Below are 19196 nucleotides of genomic sequence, written 5' to 3' on the forward strand. Positions count from 1 at the left end.
TACAGGGGGAATAACGCTCCTCAGCTTTCCCGGTAAGGTCCATTCAAATTTAGTGGGGAGAGAAGAACATCTATCTGAAAGTCTACTCTCTGATTTGGGAGGAGCAGTGTGGTTTTCATCCTGACTGTGGAACAGTAGACCAGATCGACACACTCAGAATTGTCCCCTAAAGATGCATGGGAGTTTGCCCAAGCAGTCTACATGTTTTGTGGACTTGGAGAATGGATTCGACCATGTCCCTTGGGGGGACCTGTGGAGGGTGCTCCAGGAATAGAGATTAGGGGACCCCTTGATAAAGGCTGTTTGGTCCCTGTATGACTTGTGCCAGAGTTTGGTTAACGTTTCATACCTTTCGTTGTCACTGATTATCTGCAATACCTTCATGCACTGCTGAGGTGTTGAGGAAATCCAGTTTGGTGGCCTCAGGATTGTGTCCCTGCTTTTCGCAGATGATGTAGTCCTGATGCATTAATCGAGCTGTGACCTTTATTTGTTGCTGCAGTGGTTTGCAGGTGTGACTGAAGCGGCTGAGATGAAAATCAGCGCCTAGAAATCTGTCCTCAGTCAGAAAAAGGTGGAGTGCTTTCTCCAGGTCAGGGAAAAGATCCTGCATCAAGTGGAGGAGTTCAACATAGCTCAAGGTCTTTTTCACAACTGAGGGAAGAATGAAGTGGGAGCGGGAGATCAACAAGCGGCAGCATTTGCAATGCTTCAGACTCTATATCGGTCTGTCGTGGTGAAGAGAGTGCTGAGCCAAGAGGCAAAGCTCTCGATTTACCGGTTGATCAACCTTCCTACCCTCACCTCTGGTCACGAGAAAGGACGTTCATCTGCAGGGTGTCACGGTTCTCCTTTAGCAATAGGGTGAGCACCTCGATCAGCCAGGAGGCACCTGGTGAGTTGTTCTGGGAACTCTTTGGTATCCTCCTGGAAAGGTTGGATGTGTTGACAGGGGATAGGGAAGTCTGGGCTTCCCCGCTTCACTTTCTGACCTCCCAATTCAACCTCAGATAAGTTATAGAAAATGGATGGGTGGATGGATATGCAGTATCAAGTATTCCACATTTAATTACAAATACTTGACTTCATACTGCAAAAAAGCCAGGTAACGTAGATAAATGTTTCAGTAGAAATGAACATTTTATTAATTAAAACAAGAACTTATTTATAGTGTTTTGACTCACAGTATTAAGTTACATTGGTATTGCATATTAGTGATGAAACAATGAGTCCAAGAGAATAGCATGCAGAAATGTGTACATCCTCTCCTATAATCCCAAAAACTAGTAACATGAAGCATGATGATATTTGCAAGTACTTATAAAAATAAACAAACATACAATTGAAACACAAAATAAAATGTGTCTTATGTATGTATAGTAGTACATCTCCTTCCCTCCTAAAATAATACAAGAGTGAGTGTTGCAGTGGACACCTTCTTTTCTTCCCCATGGTAATTCTGCCACAGTCTCTGATTGACAGATCAGTGTTTTGCAGCTCCTTGGGCATCCTTGCAAGTTGGCCATGGAGATTACGAGGCCAAGGACGAATATCAAGGGTGGAAAACATCAGAGGCAAAGATGAGCTAATTTGGCTGAAAACAGTTGGGGCAAAAATAGTTGCACCTGACAAGTGATTAAGAGAGCCTCTCGTAAATCATATGTGGACATGAGATCATATTTAAAGGACATTATCCAACCAGATCTGGCAATTTATAAAATAAGAAAGTGAGTTGGAAAAAGTAAATATGTATCTTCAAAACACAGTTCCATGCTTCCAAAAACAGTTTCATGGTTTGAAATAAGCATTATCTTTCCTACCTTATTACATATTTAACATTTTAATATGCATCATGGCCCAGGTGGGAAAACCGTTCTCTTAATGTAGTTTGGACTACATCATTTATCCATTTTTTTTTCATTTTATTTGATGTTTTTAACCGGTCCTTCTCAGCTGAATGGTGCAGTTGATGTTTCGTATAATGCATGACTGCCACCTATGGGTCTCTCAATTTGGCCGTTTACATTGGATGTTTGAATAAAAAGATCCATCCATTTTCTGTACTGCTTATCCTCACTAGGGTCGTGGGGGGTTTAGAGCCCATCACATCTATCTTCAAGCGAGAGGGGGTGTACACCCTGAACTGGTTGTCAGCCAATCACAGGGCACATAAAAAACAACCATTTACAATTTCTTCAGTTAAGAAGACATCTTTAGTTAAATTATTTAATAAAGCACAATTCAGTATAAAGTATAATAACAAAAGCTTTCCAATAAATGTCAGTTTTGGTATGATGGACATTGCTTTGTTTTCTACAGATTATGTCAATATGCTACTAGCACTCATATTCTCTGTCACCATCTGTTATTTTGATGCTGGCTGCATTCAAATAATGTGCAAAGGAATGAAATGAAGATATCTCACTTATTTATATCATCTAATTCGTGTGCATAGACATGTTGACATGCACATTTGAATAGAAATGGAAAGGTATGATGCTTTCACCTTATTTCATTTCGTTGTGCGGCTGCCAGTAAGAGATACCATGAAGCTGCACATTGATTAGTGCACCAGTTAGACCAGGCAAAATGGGATTTCTGTTACATTTCACAGAGAAATATTTGCAATGGATTAAGATTCATGGACATGCTTGTCAGATAAGGTCTTTCTTGACTGGCCGAGCAGGAGTGACAGCGTGGGGCAAGCGTTATCTCCTAAAGGACATCTGCTCAGCCTGTTTACAAAGCCCGCTTCCAGGATCGGAAGGTTAATCAAATCATCAAACTGCACAGGATGGCTGAACTTCCTGTTCAATGGCTTTGGTAATGAGCAGAAAGATTTGTGGGCTTCCTGGAACTCTGTCCTCAGCTTTAGCAGTGGACTTTTGTTTTAATAAGCCTGTTCTATTCTAACTGATCAAGTTCACATCTCATTCTAGAAACTTTGTTTTAATTGTTTCCCAATACATGTGGCCCAATGTTTATGCGATTTGCTTTATAGCAGACATTTACAGGCTTACCACACACAAATACATGACACTAAGTTCTGAGTGGTTGGCCCAATTGGAAAATGTAGACCACAGCTGATAAAATGTGATTAGATATAAAGTGGTGGAATTGTGGTGGAATTACCTTTCGTAATAATGAGAAGCCTTACTGACATCAGTGCAAAGAATCCAAAGTGATACAAGATGGCTGACTAAAAGTGTGGCATCTGTGGCAAAAGAGAGAAAAGAGAGATAAAGATGATGCTGGGTTTCAATAAAACTTGGGTCTCAACAACTTTGTAAGAACAAAAACATGACACCAGTTCCTGTAAGGCTTATGTCCTCTACATTGCATAAAAATAAAAGTTGAATTAAATCAAGTCTTTTGTCGACACCCTTATCCAAATGACATTTGCATCTTAATTTTTGCATTCCTTTTGACATTATCCTGCTACTTACTACAGATTAGAGTATGTCAAAAAGACTGACATGGAAAAAAGTCATGACAACAAGAAAGCAAGTGGCAGTACAGGATATATTATTTTCACAAAGTGACATATACAACTGACTAAATGGAAAAACAGCACAACCTCCATCACTGGCAGACGTAGTGTAATAGAAATTATATCTTATTCCACAAATACTCTTTTGCAGGGGTTTTAATCGATGTGTATTCTCTCCCGCTGCTCTTGTTTTGCTCGCCAGCGAGTTCGCTAGCGGATGAAATCGCATCCTTTCAAGATCATGATGAAACAAACGCTGTTTAGCTCTCAATCTTCTTGTCAGGCTGGTAATTACAACTTACTGGTTCGAAAGCAACGTCAAAGGGTCTCTCCGTCAAGTGTAACCACAGCTGATCAATGCACATCTCTCTTTTCATTAACGCCTGTCGCATTTAGCGCTCAAATCCTGCTCTGGTAATGGATTTGAGCGACACACTGTAATCTGGAGATGAATGATCAATAGTGGGTTTATTTTAGATAATTGTTGAGTATCCACTAAGGCATCTGAAAACTGAAAGCTTTGTTCACAAAGAAAATATGTTATATTCTCCTGGTTGGCTAGTGCTGATAAGATAATACCCAACGGGGCCGTGTACAGGGGGTGTTTTTTATCACATCATCTGAAATGGAAGTGCCCCGAGATAATGTCCTTGAAAAGGTTGCCGTGCGGTGTTGTCACATGGCCCAGGCTGCAGGCTAGTAAAAGGAAAATCAATCTTTCAGGGGGAGGTAATAGTGAAGAACTTCCACACCCAAAAAAAATGCAGCGATGGGATGATAATGCAAGACCTTTCCGTCGCTCGTTAAAAAGTCTTGTAAAGGGCTTAATGGTGTCATGTATGATCAGCTGCTAAAATGCTTTGTCAGCTGATGAAGATATTCAGGGGAGATGTTTTCTGCCAGGTCCGCTTGCAGCTGCCATCATTTTATTTAATGAGATCAGTGACAGTTATATCTACAGAATTTGAAGCACCGGAGCATAAGTCATTGCTGTTATTGGCTGCAAGGAAGACTGGCAAAGGCTTAACACTCCTCTCAGTCCGTTCATGCCATTGTGCTCCTTGCTGCGACAATAAAAAATAGACACACCGTCCCATGCGTCAAGTCTAGTTCTGGTGTAATGACTGATGATTATCTGTCCCCTTGGTGTCTCCTCCAAAAGGAAAACTTTCTGGAGGTTATTCAGAACCAGGAGTTTCTTCTGCTACCCACGGCTGAGATAGTTAAGCTTCTTTCCAGCGATGACATCAACGTGCCAGACGAGGAGACCATCTTCCAGGCCCTGATGATGTGGGTGAGGCACGACGTCCAGCGTCGACAACAGGACCTCGGAGTGCTTCTCTCTTATATTCGCCTGCCTCTTCTTCCTCCGCAGGTGACACATAGACTTTTTACTTGCTGCCAGATGGGAATATATCCATTTTTTTTAAAAAAAGGGCTACATTTTTATAAAAACAAGAATTTTAAATTGTAGACTGTATTGAGGACAAAGGAGAGCGTTGGCATTTACTGCATGTATGTGAAGTAGATACATTTCAAATATTTAGTTGTCGAGTCTCATGAAACATATGTCTTAATATTATTTATTTCTTGACCTAACAGCTTATTGCTGACCTGGAAAACAACAAGATGTTCTCTGATGATCTGGAATGCCAAAAACTGTTGATGGAGGCCATGAAGTACCATCTTCTACCAGAGCGCCGTCCCATGTTTCAGAGCCCGAGAACCAAGCCCAGAAAGTCCACAGTGGGTGCACTTTACGCTGTAGGTGGGATGGATGCGACTAAAGGTACGACCCATTGGTGCCAGATATCCAGGCAGAGCGAGGCAACCAATTCACATGTAGTGTGCGCCTTTAGGTTCAACCACCATTGAGAAGTATGACCTGCGGACCAACACCTGGGTCCCGCTCGGAGTTATGAACGGCCGCCGGCTACAGTTTGGTGTTGCCGTGATAGATAACAAGTTGTATGTGGTCGGTGGTAGAGATGGGCTTAAGACCTCTAACATGGTGGAGTGTTACAATCCGGTCAACAAAGTGTGGTCCACCATGCCGCCTATGTCAACACATCGACATGGACTTGGTGAGTAGTCTTGAAATCAGACATGACATTCAGGGCTGTCAGTCATTCTGTCTGTCTCATTGTCTATGTATCTCATGCATTCATCTTCTCTCTCTCTCTCTCTCTCTCACTCTCTCTCTCTCTCTCTCTCTAGCGCTCTCTCTACCTAGCTCCACACCTACTCGGGCTGCCACAAACCATCCATCGATCCATCTAGCCATTATCTGAGCCGCTTATCCTCACAAGGATTGTGGGATGCCACAAAGCGTTATTTTACAATTCGAGGAGTTACCGCTTATTTTTGTGTTGCGTCATGTCATTTTCAGTTTATTGTTCGTTCGTATTGTTGTATAGTTCGTTTATTGCTCAGCTGCTCTTATATACTCCTAACCCTTTTTAGCTTCCAGCTTGAACTGTTAAAGGTATGTAGAAAGCAAAAATACAAGTTGGACAATACAGTACATTTGACTTTTAATAAACTTTGCAGCTTGTACAAGCCTTCCTGACATGTTGATATAAAGTGTGATTAAGGAGACTAAGATGCAGGTGATACACTGACCTTTAAGATATTGAGATGAAAATCTTTAGTGCGGCGGGATGGTGAATAATTTGTTAGAGTGTCTGCCTCACAGTTCTGAGGACTGTGGTTCAAATCCTGGCCCTGCCAGTGTGTCGTTTGCATGTTCTCCCCGTGCCTGATTTGGTTTTCTCCAGGCACTCCGGTTTCCTCCCACATCTCCAAAATATGTAATCATTGGAGACTCTAAATCGCCCCTAGGCGTAATTGTGTGTGCATGTGGTCGTCTATTTATGTGTGCCCTGCAACTAGTTCAGGGTGTACCCCGCCTCCTGCCCGATGATTGCTGGGATAGGCTCGAGCACTTGTCACAAGTCATGAAGATAATGGATGGACTGTCTTAAAATTATTATTATTATTTTCATAAATGATGTATTTTGGGCCACTGATGGTGTAGTGGTACACTCACCTGACTTGGTCAGCCAGTGTGAGTTCAGTTCCCACTTGGTGTTGTTGAATGGATGGATTAATGGAAGAGTAATGAATTTTGTTCATCTATTTATGCCATTGATGTATACTGAAAGGTACAACTATAAAATGCCCTTCAGCTTGATGAGCGAAGATACATATTTTACCTATTTGGATCACATTTTGTTGGTTGTGTCTGAAGAGATTTTGTTTTAAATAAATTTTTTTAATAAACAGAGGTAAACATTTTCGTGAATTTGTTCAGCCAGGCAAAAAAGTTCCACATCAATACAGGACCTTTTCAGGACATGTGCTCCAAGTGTTAACAGCTGGAACGTTGTGAACTGAAATTACACATTTCTTTTGAGATACACCTTTGATATTTTCCATTTCCCCGATCAAAGCACAGTGGGCAGCGCCGTCCCTGCTCTTCCTCAACCCTCCCTGCCCAACAAATCTCATATCACAAGCGTTTTGATTTACAGTTGAAAGAGGTGTGGGAAACAGAATATCAAGATCTTGTCAAAGCTCTGTGGGGTCTCGGGTTTCAGCGAGCCCGAGCAAGCGCACACTTTATTCATCACCTGGGTTGTCTTTCATGTTTTCTCTAGCCCAAATATCTGCCTGCTCTGATTGTGCCACACTTATGTTGAGGCTAAATATATTTTCACAATATGTTTACCGGTCCCCCCCCCACAGCCTGCTGTGAGCTTTATGGGCAAAGACAAGAAAAACAATTGATTTTGATTTCCAAAACAACACAAAAGGACAGCTTCACCTTGAGAGTTGTTTCTTCGTGACAGTGTTGATTTAATTCAGACTTTCTAAGTGCAACACTTTCCTGTGGTTCCCACAATATATTTCAACACCACCACTAAACTCTGATGCAGAGATCCGTTGTGTGCTGTCGTAAAACAGGCTTTCATCTGTGATTTGGGACAAAAGAAAATCTAGCCTGTTTCATTGTCTTCCTGTTGTCTATTTTCCCAGTTATGACTCACAATTTATGTGTTGTTCTCGCTTCCTTTGTGGTTTATGGTTGACTTTATGTGCTAAGCAAGCTTCATTGCTGAGAGAGGCACTGCCACTGCAAAAATATCTAATTTTGGAAGAGTAGCAGTAATTGAATAATTTGTATTGTTTGTTGTAGGAGTAAAAGAAGAGGCCCCATAGCTCAGAGGTTAGTGCGTTGGTTTGCTAAATAGTGGGTCATGAGTTCATTGCGTCAGGAAGGGCATCCGGCGTAAAAACTGTGCCAAACAAAAATGAGCGTTTTGCTCCCCCTTGTTGTAGGAGTAAAAGTAGCATTTATGTAAATTATCATAATAGCTCTAATTGTGATAGTAATACCAGCCGTCCATTTTATTAGCCGCTTATCCTGACAAGGGTCACAGGAATGCTGGCTGACGGGCAGGAGGCACGCAGGCACGGGTAGAACATGCAAACTCCACCGGGGGGGGGGGGCAGTTGGGGGGGGCTGGGGGTGGGGGGGGGTCTGGGATTGAACCCTCGACCTCAGAACTGTGAGGCCACGACTTTACAGCTGATCCACTGTGCCGCCCGATAGCAATACCATTTATACAAATAGTCGTAACAATGACAAGATTAGTAGTAGTAATAAAAACAATAGTATTAATAGTGGAAAGTCCTTTGTGTATTATTTTCAACTTAAATGTATGTGTGTCTTTCATTGTGAACAAGGGCAGGCTAGATTTATTATTTCAATTTTTTTATTCATGTAAAGCAATTTTTTGTTTGAAAAGCACTTACAAATAATGTTTGATATATTAAGAGAAATACCACTACTATTAGTAATGCAAAGCAAAGCAAAGCAAAGCAATTTTTTTTTTGGGAAGCACATTTCATACGCGACGTAACTCAATGTGCTTTACATGATTAAAAGGATTTGAAAACAAATATAACCAATATATATAAAATAAAACTAAGACAAAATAATAAAAATACTGTAGTAATAATAAAAAACTGTAGTAATAATAGTTGCTATAGTAGTACTAAATTGAAAAAAACTATAACAATGGCAGTGGCCACTATATTTAGTGTATTAACATGATTATTATTACTTCAGTATTATCAGTGAGGTGAAGATAGTAATTAACTGCAGTTTCCAATCCAAAATGGGATTTTGATTGATGTGACTCAGAGAATTACTGGATATTGCATGCAGTAGAACTGCGAACCTTTGCAACTCCCAACACGCATAAAATATTCAGCCATTAATCGTTAATGTTCATAAACGCTAAGGATTAGCATAAAATTGATCATGTGTGTTTATGCATCCCGTGGTTCGTTGGATGTGTCCTATGAAAGTCTCACATTAAATTTATGTTGCCCTTTGTTTTTATGAAACTCTGACTGTGGGTTGTGTGATAGAGTGACATCCTGGTCAGTTCTGGCGCTAAGATTTGTGTAACTTGGCCTACATCTTCTGTAAGCCAAAAACACTTACATTTACAATACAATACACCAACACAATGGATAGAAACCTTGGTTTAACACTGCAGTATTCATTCATTCAGTCATCTTTTGTACCGCTTACCCTCACTGGGGTCACAGGCATGATATAGCCTATCCCAGGTATCTCCAAATGAGAGGCAGTTTACACCCTGAAACTAGTCGTGAGCCAATTGCAGGGCACATATAAAGTAAACATTAAAAACATTTGCATTCACATTCACACCTATGGGCAATTTAGAGTCTTCGATTGACCTGCCTTGCATTTTTTTTGTACGTGTGAGGAAACCAGAGTACCTGAAGAAAACCAACACAGGCATGGGGAGAGAATCCAAACTCCAGACAGACGAAGCTGGACTTGAATCTGGAACCTCAGAACAATGATGCAGATGTGCCTTGTAAAACTTGTTCAGTAATCCAAGTTCACAACAGTGTTACCTATGATATGTCTAACAGAGTACAAGAAATCGCAGTAATAACTCAATTCTTGTTCTCCTTGGGTGATAGCAGTCAATAATGTGACAAATGTCCCTCAGCAGTCACAATTTTAAAATTAATATCATAATTATTATAATCTATGTTGAGATTTGTTTCAGACTAGTCACATCTTTTCCTCAGCGTTAGGAAAGAAGAAATAAACTGAATATGATTTGCAATGTATTGTTGCTTTAGTGGCGGCATGGTGGAGCAGCTGTTAAAGGGTTGATCTCACAGTTCTGAGGTGGTCCTGGGTTCATTCCTGAACCCGCCTGTGTGGAGTTTGCATATTCTCCCCGTTCCTGAGTGAGTTTCCTCCAGGCACTCTGGTTTTCTTCTACATTCCAAAAACATGCAACATTAATTGAACACTCTAAGTTGCCCCTAGGTGTGATTGTGAGTTCGGCTGTTTGTCTCTATGTGCCCTGCGATTGGCTGACAACCAGTTCAGGGTGTACCCCGCCTCATGCCTGTTGACAGCTGGGATAGGCTCGTGAGGATAAGTGGCGAAGAAAATGGATGGATGGATGTTGCTTTAGTTTTACCTTTAATTGTCACCAAACACAATGCCTAAATGTAATGACAAATCTATGCACTAAATAACAAACTTGCTTTCTTTCAGTAGTTTGCTTTTGCAAAAAGAGTGGAAGTCTCAATAGCAAATACTCTATGAGGTAGTACTTGCATATTGTTATGCACCTTTCTCAGTTGATTCACCACAGCATCTATCTCGGCTCAATGTGTGCAGGTACTGCTGTGCTGGAGGGCCCCATGTACGCTGTAGGTGGTCACGACGGTTGGAGCTATCTCAACACAGTGGAGCGCTGGGACCCGCAGGCCCGACAGTGGAACTATGTGGCCAGTATGTCGACACCACGGAGCACCATGGGAGTCACGACGCTCAATGGGAAGTAAGTTGCTTGGCCTTGTCTCACCCCACCGGCCACCAGTGCCTGGCAGAATGCTGACTTGTGCAGTATACGGTACAAGGAAAAACTTCCTGACCATCTGCTGCTTTGTTTAGAGCCTTGGGGACGAAATTGATGGAAAATCTGAAGCGGGGAAAAACTAACTGACAGCTAATAGAAAAAAAAAAAAAGAAAAACAAACCTACTGTGTACTACACTGCGTGGACTGGAGAAGGACTCATAAATTATTACTGTTCCATCTTAAAAAGTTATTTGGTTTAAAGAGTCATATTAGATATTTTGTCTGAAAAAGACAATCAAAATAATCTTTGTAAGATCCAAGACATACCGTTTCGTTGAAAGCTCAGTAAGTAAGTAACTATAGGTGCTTTTTTTGGTTTAGCTGGACCTCGGGCCTTAGTCAGGGTGGGTGTTATTATCAACAGTTTGAAATATAGGCAAAACCCCTTCAGGGGTCTGTAAAAATAAAGAAAAAAATGTCAGGAGAGGCTACTAGAACATCTTAAATGTATTTGGTGTTAATTCGAGAGCAACTTTTGGAGCAGGCGTTTGGAAGTGATTGGTTAATTCTTGAATGAAGCCACATCCAATTTTTAGAGGTTGTGCGGACTCATATAATCATATTATTTTAGTTGTTTGTTTTTTCTTGAAAATATGACTTTTGTTTTCAATTAAGTTCTGCAGGTTATAGGACACATTAATGCTGGAAAAATTTAGAAAATTATCCATGTTCTTATTGTTTAATATGAAAAAACCTGGCATTTGAACAGGGGTGTATAGAGTTTTGAAATTGCACATTTGATTTAAACGGAACTCTCACAGAGACCTCACCAAGTATTTCTCATGGTTCAAGAAGTGAGTGTTGAGAGTTTTTTTGCATATACTGTGTGACCAAGAAGCCGATTTGGAGGTACAGTTTTACCAAATGTTAGTTAGCAGAGCAAGCATACGTATTATAAAATCTTATTTCAGTTCATTTAGCCAACCATTACAAAAAAAAAAATGAGTATAATAATGGTTCACTATACTGCTTTGGAGTGTAGTCAAGTCTCAGCGTAAAGGAAAGCTAGTGTGCGGGAGTTACACAACTTGATGGGAAATATTGAAAAAGCTACGGCAGTATCTTAGTTGTGTGATATTTTAACTGAGACATTTTTTAAATTCAAAACAGCGCTTTGTGGGCTATCTGACATTTTAGCTACACTTTGTGAAGGCGCCTGCAACAAGAATGCTCTCTGCCTAATTTAAATATCTTGGTGGAAAGAGAGATGTGATGCTTGGCTGCATCTACAATGCGGTGTTGTAGTCAATGCTGCGTTATTTCTGAATCGAGGTCATAATAGACAACAAGGAACCTGTTTCCCAACCCTCTACTGTCTTGTCTTGTCTACTGTGAGGATTCCACTCGCAAGGCACTCGTGATGATTCAGGCAGGAAACGCATTCCACGAATGCTGCTTCTCAACCCTGGGACAGCTGATGTGAACGGTTCCTGCCACTTTCTCTTTCATTTTCTGCATTTGGGCCCTTTCCGGGGACTACCCGACTTAACGCACCTCTTAATGTCAAGTCAAAATGATATTCAGCCCTATCCTAAATTGCATTTCAACAGCAAAACAATTGCACCGTGTAGATAATCTCTAGGAGTTCTAATCATGAAGCGAAGAAAGAAAATAAACACTCAAATAAACTACATCATACTCACTGGAGATGCTGCTGATGGTTAAATGTATTCATGTCTGCAGATGTTAGACGAGATGCTTTGCTTGATGAACTTGGCTTCCTTTGACCAACCAGTCGAAAGAAAGAAAAAGGTTGATGGCAATTTTGGCAACCTAGTTGTCCCTAGGAGGAAAATTTGAAATCTGCTTGGTTAAAGAGACATTCCGTTGCCAAAAGAGTTTCAGGTTACATGGGCCAGTGGTACTAATTCTGAAGATTGAAATGGCTGAACATAGAGGCTGAAATATGATGGGACAAAGCAATCAAGATCGAGTTTGTGACTGTTGGCCATAAATGATACATTTAACAAACATTGGATTATTTAGGTTGCAAATGTGAATTGCAAATGACGTCTAGCAAGCACAGATGGCTCCCCAGTGCTTGATATAAAATTCAGTATTTGAGATATTCTGTCTTGTTTAATTTCCCAGATTGTTTGCAGTAGGTGGCCGGGACGGCAGCTCATGTCTGAGGTCTATGGAGTGCTTCGACCCTCACACCAACAAATGGAGCATGTGCGCCCCCATGGCCAAGAGGCGAGGGGGGGTTGGTGTGGCCACCTACAACAACTTTTTATACGCTGTGGGCGGACACGACGCCCCGGCCTCCAACCACTGTTCCCGATTGTCAGATTGTGTTGAAAGGTGGGACACTTAATTTCCCTCAAGGGAACATCCACAAAAATTTGATACACAAGTGCATTTTGGATTGCTTCCAGTATCTGTGCGAGGAATTTACTCGTGGGTGCGGACACTGATGAATTTCTCACTGGAACAAAGCATCATTTGTCTCTTCAGACCGATGCTCCTGAGATCTGTTTTTCCATCAATTCATTGATGTCAAGGAGTCTAGCACCACCTGGTGGACTTATATTTAAAGTGCAGTACTGTACTCCGTACTGTAGTTGAAATTCCATGCAGTTTCTCTTAAAAAATATGCACATAGATGCATTTAATACCATCTAAACATATGATAGAATATGAGAAATAAATAAATCAAAGTAGTGAATAAATAAATGTTAGGAAAATTTTGTGCTGAAAAAGTGGAGTTTTAACTATAAATTAGCTTTTTGTTATTCGTTTATTTAGTTATCCATTTGGTGTGCATAAATACATAGGAACAAACTCTTGTACAGTATTTATGCATTTTTTTCTGCTACTTTTTAAATGGAATGACTTTGCACAAAATTCATTAATCATTGTGATCGTTAATTATAATCCATTCAATGCTTGAGTGGTTACCATAAATTGGGGAAGTAATTAAATGGTAAATATTTTGTGCATCACATGTTTGTGTAATTTTTACTTGAACCAATTCATAAAAATCTGTGACTTATTTGACATTGCGCTTTTAAGTGGTCTAACATTCAACCCTACATAAAAAATACAAACAGAGTACATTTTTGGAATAATATTTTTTTATTCCCACCATGGAATTAAATAATCTGCTCATACTCCTCAGTGAGGCAAATAAGATTCCATGATTGATATCTTGATATTCTTTTTTTTTTAAATTGTGAATTAAAATAATCTAAGCAATACCCTGTAGACAAACATGTAGAAATTTTGTCAAGAAAGGTTCCTTGCCATGATATGATCCCATTATTTTATACTATTTGATATAACAATTAATATATTGGCCCAGTGGTTCTGAAACCTCAAAAAAATACTTGACTCTCTAAATATCACCATAATAATTAACAGTAGTGTAGCAAGCCCAGATGTTCATCAAATACCAGGCAGAAGTTATTTCCTAATAGGTATATCAAATATTATTTTAAGGCAGTGTTTGAACATGGCAGTGAAGTTTAATTCACCAAATTAAAACATGCAAGCAAGTAATGAGTGATTTAAAATACATTGCATGAAAAAAAAAGATTGTATCTCGGTAGGTGTTGGAAAACAAACCGTTTATTTTAAATGCCTTATTTTTGCTTATAGAAAAAAAAATCCACTGTAACATTATATCAGTGATTCTCATGCATCCCACTAGAGAAAGCCCGGTACCGCTAGTGGTACTCATACCACACTTATAGAATATCTGTATCAGACAAAGAGCCCATGTTATTAAGGAAAACATGCATTTGAAAACTTTTGCAATATTGTCTATTTAATCCTCGGTAATTTTGGGATCAGGGTGAGTTTAATCTGTAACCTCTCTTAATAAAAAAAACACACGTTGATGATTTCAGGTATGACCCCAAGACGGATGCCTGGACCACCGTGTCCTCTCTCGGCGTTCCTCGGGATGCGGTGGGTGTCTGCCTTCTGGGTGACAGGCTGTACGCTGTGGGTGGATATGATGGCCAATCTTACCTGACCACGGTTGAGTCATACGACGCACAGAACAATGACTGGACTGAGGTACTGGACTTGTTTTGCATTTGATGTGTCCACATTGCATTTAACAATAGTCACACCAAGATCTGCACAAACGATGGTACTGAGTAGACTACACACTGTACCTGTACAACTCCACATCCATTTATTGTTTTTACATTTTTCCTTGTTTTTGCTTTCCTACAATGCGTTTCTTACTCTTTTCCAAACACGCCTGAAGCATAATGCATGGGACTATTTGGAATCCTCACATGAGAACCTGCATGTTAACATAGTTTTCGTTCTGCAGGAGGTCCCACTAAACATTGGCAGGGCAGGTGCCTGCGTGGTGGTGGTGAAACTGCCGTGATCAATTTTTGTCCCACGCCTCCTTGATATAAACAAATGAAGGCGAGCGGACCACCAAAACGACGAGGATGCACTCTTTGAGATTCTTTTGTTTTCATCCTTTTGGCTTTTTAGATTTTTGAGAGGTAAAAAAAAAAAACCATGACCAAGCCTCTCCCCTCATCATTGGTGCACATGTGGACCCACTGGGGAGGACCTGACTCGCGAACTGGAATGCGCATTCTTGAGATTGTCAACGTGATCAACAGTTTTTGCATACACTTGGCAAGGCTGTAGCAAACCAGCAACAAGATGTTGATGTATTGCTTTGTTATTTTGATTTTACAAAAAGAAAAATGAAAAAAAAATGTCAATATGAAACTACGTGAAAGTCACATTATCTGAACAACAGATCTATACATAAACATTTTCCTAGGGTTGTCATCTCAATCTGTACATTTTTTTGGTCTACTTATTTCCCTTTACAGCCACCCAAAAAATAAAAAATAAAAAATAAATAAGCACATCACTGTGAATAATGAGACAATACTAAGGTAATCAAGTTTTCAGGTGGCTAATGTATCAAAATATGTAGTTTCTTATCAAAGCTGTAGCGTTACACCACACCAAAGTAAATTGCTTGTCCTTCACAGTCTTGCGGATTGAATAAAAGTTTACACAATTGTGAATGACACAAGATATATCATATTGATATCTCACATTGCTCCAATTGTTTTGATACAGTCCTGCTTGAAGCTGCGTCCTCAGATCACTGCACTCGCAATGTCTGATTTCTTTTATGTGCGCAGAGTGGATTATATTGAGTTCACTGTGTGTTCTGTAACTTTTGTAAATGCCTTCTAAGGTCACATAGAGGGTCAACACATATTATCTAATTTTATGACCCAATATCCAACGCGCGAGTGCAAAAAATGTGTTCCTTTTCTATTAGTTTTTTTTATATCAATCTCTTCTGCCCTTAAGAATTAAATGACAATTTTTAACTGCTATATTAATATGCTCCCTAGAGTGAATGTTACTTTCTATGTTTTTAATCATGACTTTGTAGAGCATAAGAACATCCCAATATAATCATGTTCAAATCAATGTTTAGAGATTTGAAAAAAAACCCAAATGAAACATAGAAGCTTTTATATCAGGATTTTCTGCTATTTTCTTCCCGGTGCAGCAATTTATAAACCAAGCATAAGTGTCTCATCAACAGACTTGAGGACCAACTTCTCCTGCTTATTTCCCCCCCGCTCATTATTTACCCTTCAAATTGTTTTCAAACCTCCTACACAAACAACCTCCTCAAGATTACTGCAAATGGATTTTGCATACAAAATACTGTTTTCAGTGTCAACAAAAGAAAATGTAAATGTTTAATACAGGAACTCGTCCGTCTTGTCAAATACGCAAACTCTCTACAGAAACAGAACCAAAACCATTGTCACAAGCCGTGACTCAACAAGATGTGTGCATTATTTCCCCTTTCGATTTAATGTACAAATGAATTAAGGACCGTAGTGTTGATTAATACATCAGAACATATCATAACAATCCCTCGGCAGGCCGATATGTCGTCGAAGAGCTGTGAGAAAAATAGAGATGGTATCAGGCCCATCTAATTGGAGACTAATTAAGAGTTATGATGACATCTACCCTTTTGAAATATTCACCTTTGAGACATGGAAAAGTCATTGCTCAAACTACCCAATTCGTTGAATTCTGTTCATTGGTTGAAGTTGAATTTGAAATACAAGTGGAATATAACGATGTACATAGATACATTGTGTCTCAATGTTAGCTGTATATTCACACAATATCATTATTTTTATTGATAATAGACTGTTTTGTGATTTTTTTTTTTACCACACATAAAAAAATGCAGTGTGCCCCAAAGCACAGGTGTCAAACTCAAGGCCTGGGGCCAGAGCCGGCCCGCTACATGGTTTTATGTGGGCCGCGAAGGCAAATCATGTGTGTCAACTCCCATGATTCCCGTTAAAATCTGTACAAAAATTTCAACTTGTCATATCATAAATTATAAGATGGAGATATTGCAAGGATTTTTGTCTGACCAAACATCAACAATAGTTGAAAAACGCATTACCCTTGATTTCTGATTCCAAACAGAGTTAATAAATTTCAAGTGTAAATATGATGAGATGATTAAAGGTTTTTATGGTTTCAGTCATAACGGCCCTCAGAGGGAAACGGGAACCTACAATGTGGCCCACTACAAAAATGAGTTTGACAGCCCTGCCTAAAGCAAGTGACATATGGAGGATACAATAAAGGTTTAATGCTGTTTACCATCTATATCGTTTTTGTGTGAGTTCAGTAAGTTGTTCAGTCAGACGAGAAAAATGTTCCACCACTCAAGTCTGAAATTTGAATTTAGGTTTTAGAACTAAGGATAAGGAATTTTTCTCATGAGGTATTGATCAAAATTACAACCCGCCAAGGAGATTCTGAGAAACAGCTCATTGGGCTATTTGCAAGAACCCTGTGAGAACCATTGGTACACAGAGTGGACCAGGTTCAAAAAACAGATGTGAGATGAACAATGCTGATACCTCAAAGCTGTTTTAAATTTAGGCTGCAAGAGATTGAGAGAGACTTGATAATGTGCAGGGGCGTGCTGAGACCTTTGGAGGGGCAGGTGCTCAAAGCTAAAAGTGGGGCACATTGGAAGAAGAGTTTGAAATGCCATAGCATTGCGCTGCAGGCTATTCATGAAAAGAGAATCAGAAAAGACAGGAATTGCAGTTTTCTACCACACATTTGCTTTGTTGTTAATCAGAATGATAACAAACCCGTTCATTAACATTTGGTGAGCATATGACACCTTTTTTGTGGTCATAAGTCCCAATGATATTGTGGCCAAAATAACGGCCATAGAGTTGTGTTATTGTGTAAGACTGAGGGGTGGCAGGGGAGCTATCCAGAGGTGCCTTGTTTTTTTATTTTTTTTCATTTTTTTTCTCTCTTTGCTGTTGAAACTGATCTAACTTTTATGTCGAATAAACATGAATCTTACTTGTGGATGAGCAGGTCAGGTGGTTTTGCGGAGAGATTCGCTGCATCCCCTCCCCATCTGTATTCCAACATACCGTACTATATTAATTCCTTAAAAAATTGTAACTTAATATGTTTTTGTTTTTTCAACACAGTTACATTAGATTTGATTGAGAAAATCACCCAGACAGATGTTTAAAAAAAAAAAAGAAGACAACGGAGCACCTTGGGCATCAAGGGGCAAAAGGGCAGGTCCAAAAGCCACTTATGACATCTACGGACCACAGAAGCAAAGATTAAGTAGAGGATCGAGAAATGATGGTACTATATATGCATACCGTATTTGTGGGGCACACGTTTAGTGGGTTTTAGGCATTGTAGGTCCAAGAGGACGAGAAGTGTAAAATATGATTGGACTACCCACTGTGGACGTGATTAATCATGGATGACACTGAATAAATATAAAATGTAGGAGAAAAGAAGCAAAGAAAGGAATATATTATATATATTATTTGAGTAATGGTCCACAACTTATTGCATATAAAGCATTTAGATGACATGATGTGCCGTTAAAAGACACCCTATTGCAGGGACGGTGGCAGAGCTCACCTCACTGGGACATTAATGGAAAAATTGTGTGATTCATTGATTTATTGTTGCTGCGAATGGGAAAACCTCCATCTCGTCGTCTTGAACACAAACTCCATCCCAAGGAAAAGCGCTGCATATGCATTTATGAAGTGTGATTATCAAAAAATAATAAAGTGCACGCATTCAACTGGATTATCCCGTGAGGGTTGCGCCCCGCAACATTTACAATGGAGGAGCATTGCATTGTTGATCGTAAATGATCAAGAGAGGGTGCTGTTGTACCGCTGAGACCCTCACGCGCATCCACGAAGCACATCACGGCGCGCTAATGATTAAAACAACCGTCAAGTGACATTAAGAAAGCCAAGGACGAATACTTGAGCTAATCACCCCAGCAGAAATATTAAAATGATGAAATGACAGGAAATTGGAAGCTGAGGTGTCCCCTTTTCTTTTCTTTGAAATGAACATCTTGCCGAGATTTGAAGGAGATGCTTCTTCCTACAAGCAAAATGACTCGAGAGATGCTTTGTCAGATTTTCAAGGGATGCTGCTATCACAGACTTTTAAACAATCGTGTGTAATTGCTTGACAAAAGCAGACAGATCATTCTATTTTGGATCTCTCTTCCCAGACTTATTTTTTATTTATTTATTTTAAATAACTCAATTTTTTTGGTCTCTGCCTCTCAGTTTATTTATTCTTTGTGACAGTGAGCTGCTGGGATGAAACGTGATTTGACAAATGGGCAACAAGGCGCGGTGATTTGCAAGCTGCT

The 19196-nt window shown here is 39.8% G+C and overlaps 1 protein-coding gene across 4 annotated transcripts in view; it reads left to right on the forward strand.

Moving 5' to 3' along the window:
• Window positions 1–18001, forward strand: part of klhl4 (kelch-like family member 4) — a 48890-nt gene extending 30889 nt beyond the window's left edge. For all 4 annotated transcript variants that reach the window (XM_061835407.1, XM_061835405.1, XM_061835406.1 and 1 more), the window contains exons 5-11: window positions 4653–4865; window positions 5093–5279; window positions 5350–5574; window positions 10236–10398; window positions 12569–12781; window positions 14329–14500; window positions 14766–18001. In XM_061835407.1, coding sequence (XP_061691391.1) covers window positions 4653–4865; window positions 5093–5279; window positions 5350–5574; window positions 10236–10398; window positions 12569–12781; window positions 14329–14500; window positions 14766–14825 — 1233 coding nt within the window. In that variant the 3' untranslated portion in view covers window positions 14826–18001. The remainder of the gene's footprint in view (window positions 1–4652; window positions 4866–5092; window positions 5280–5349; window positions 5575–10235; window positions 10399–12568; window positions 12782–14328; window positions 14501–14765) is intronic.
• Window positions 18002–19196: the final 1195 nt, after the last annotated feature.

The sequence above is a fragment of the Syngnathoides biaculeatus genome, chromosome 11, assembly GCF_019802595.1.
Source record: "Syngnathoides biaculeatus isolate LvHL_M chromosome 11, ASM1980259v1, whole genome shotgun sequence".
Lineage (NCBI taxonomy): Eukaryota > Metazoa > Chordata > Actinopteri > Syngnathiformes > Syngnathidae > Syngnathoides > Syngnathoides biaculeatus.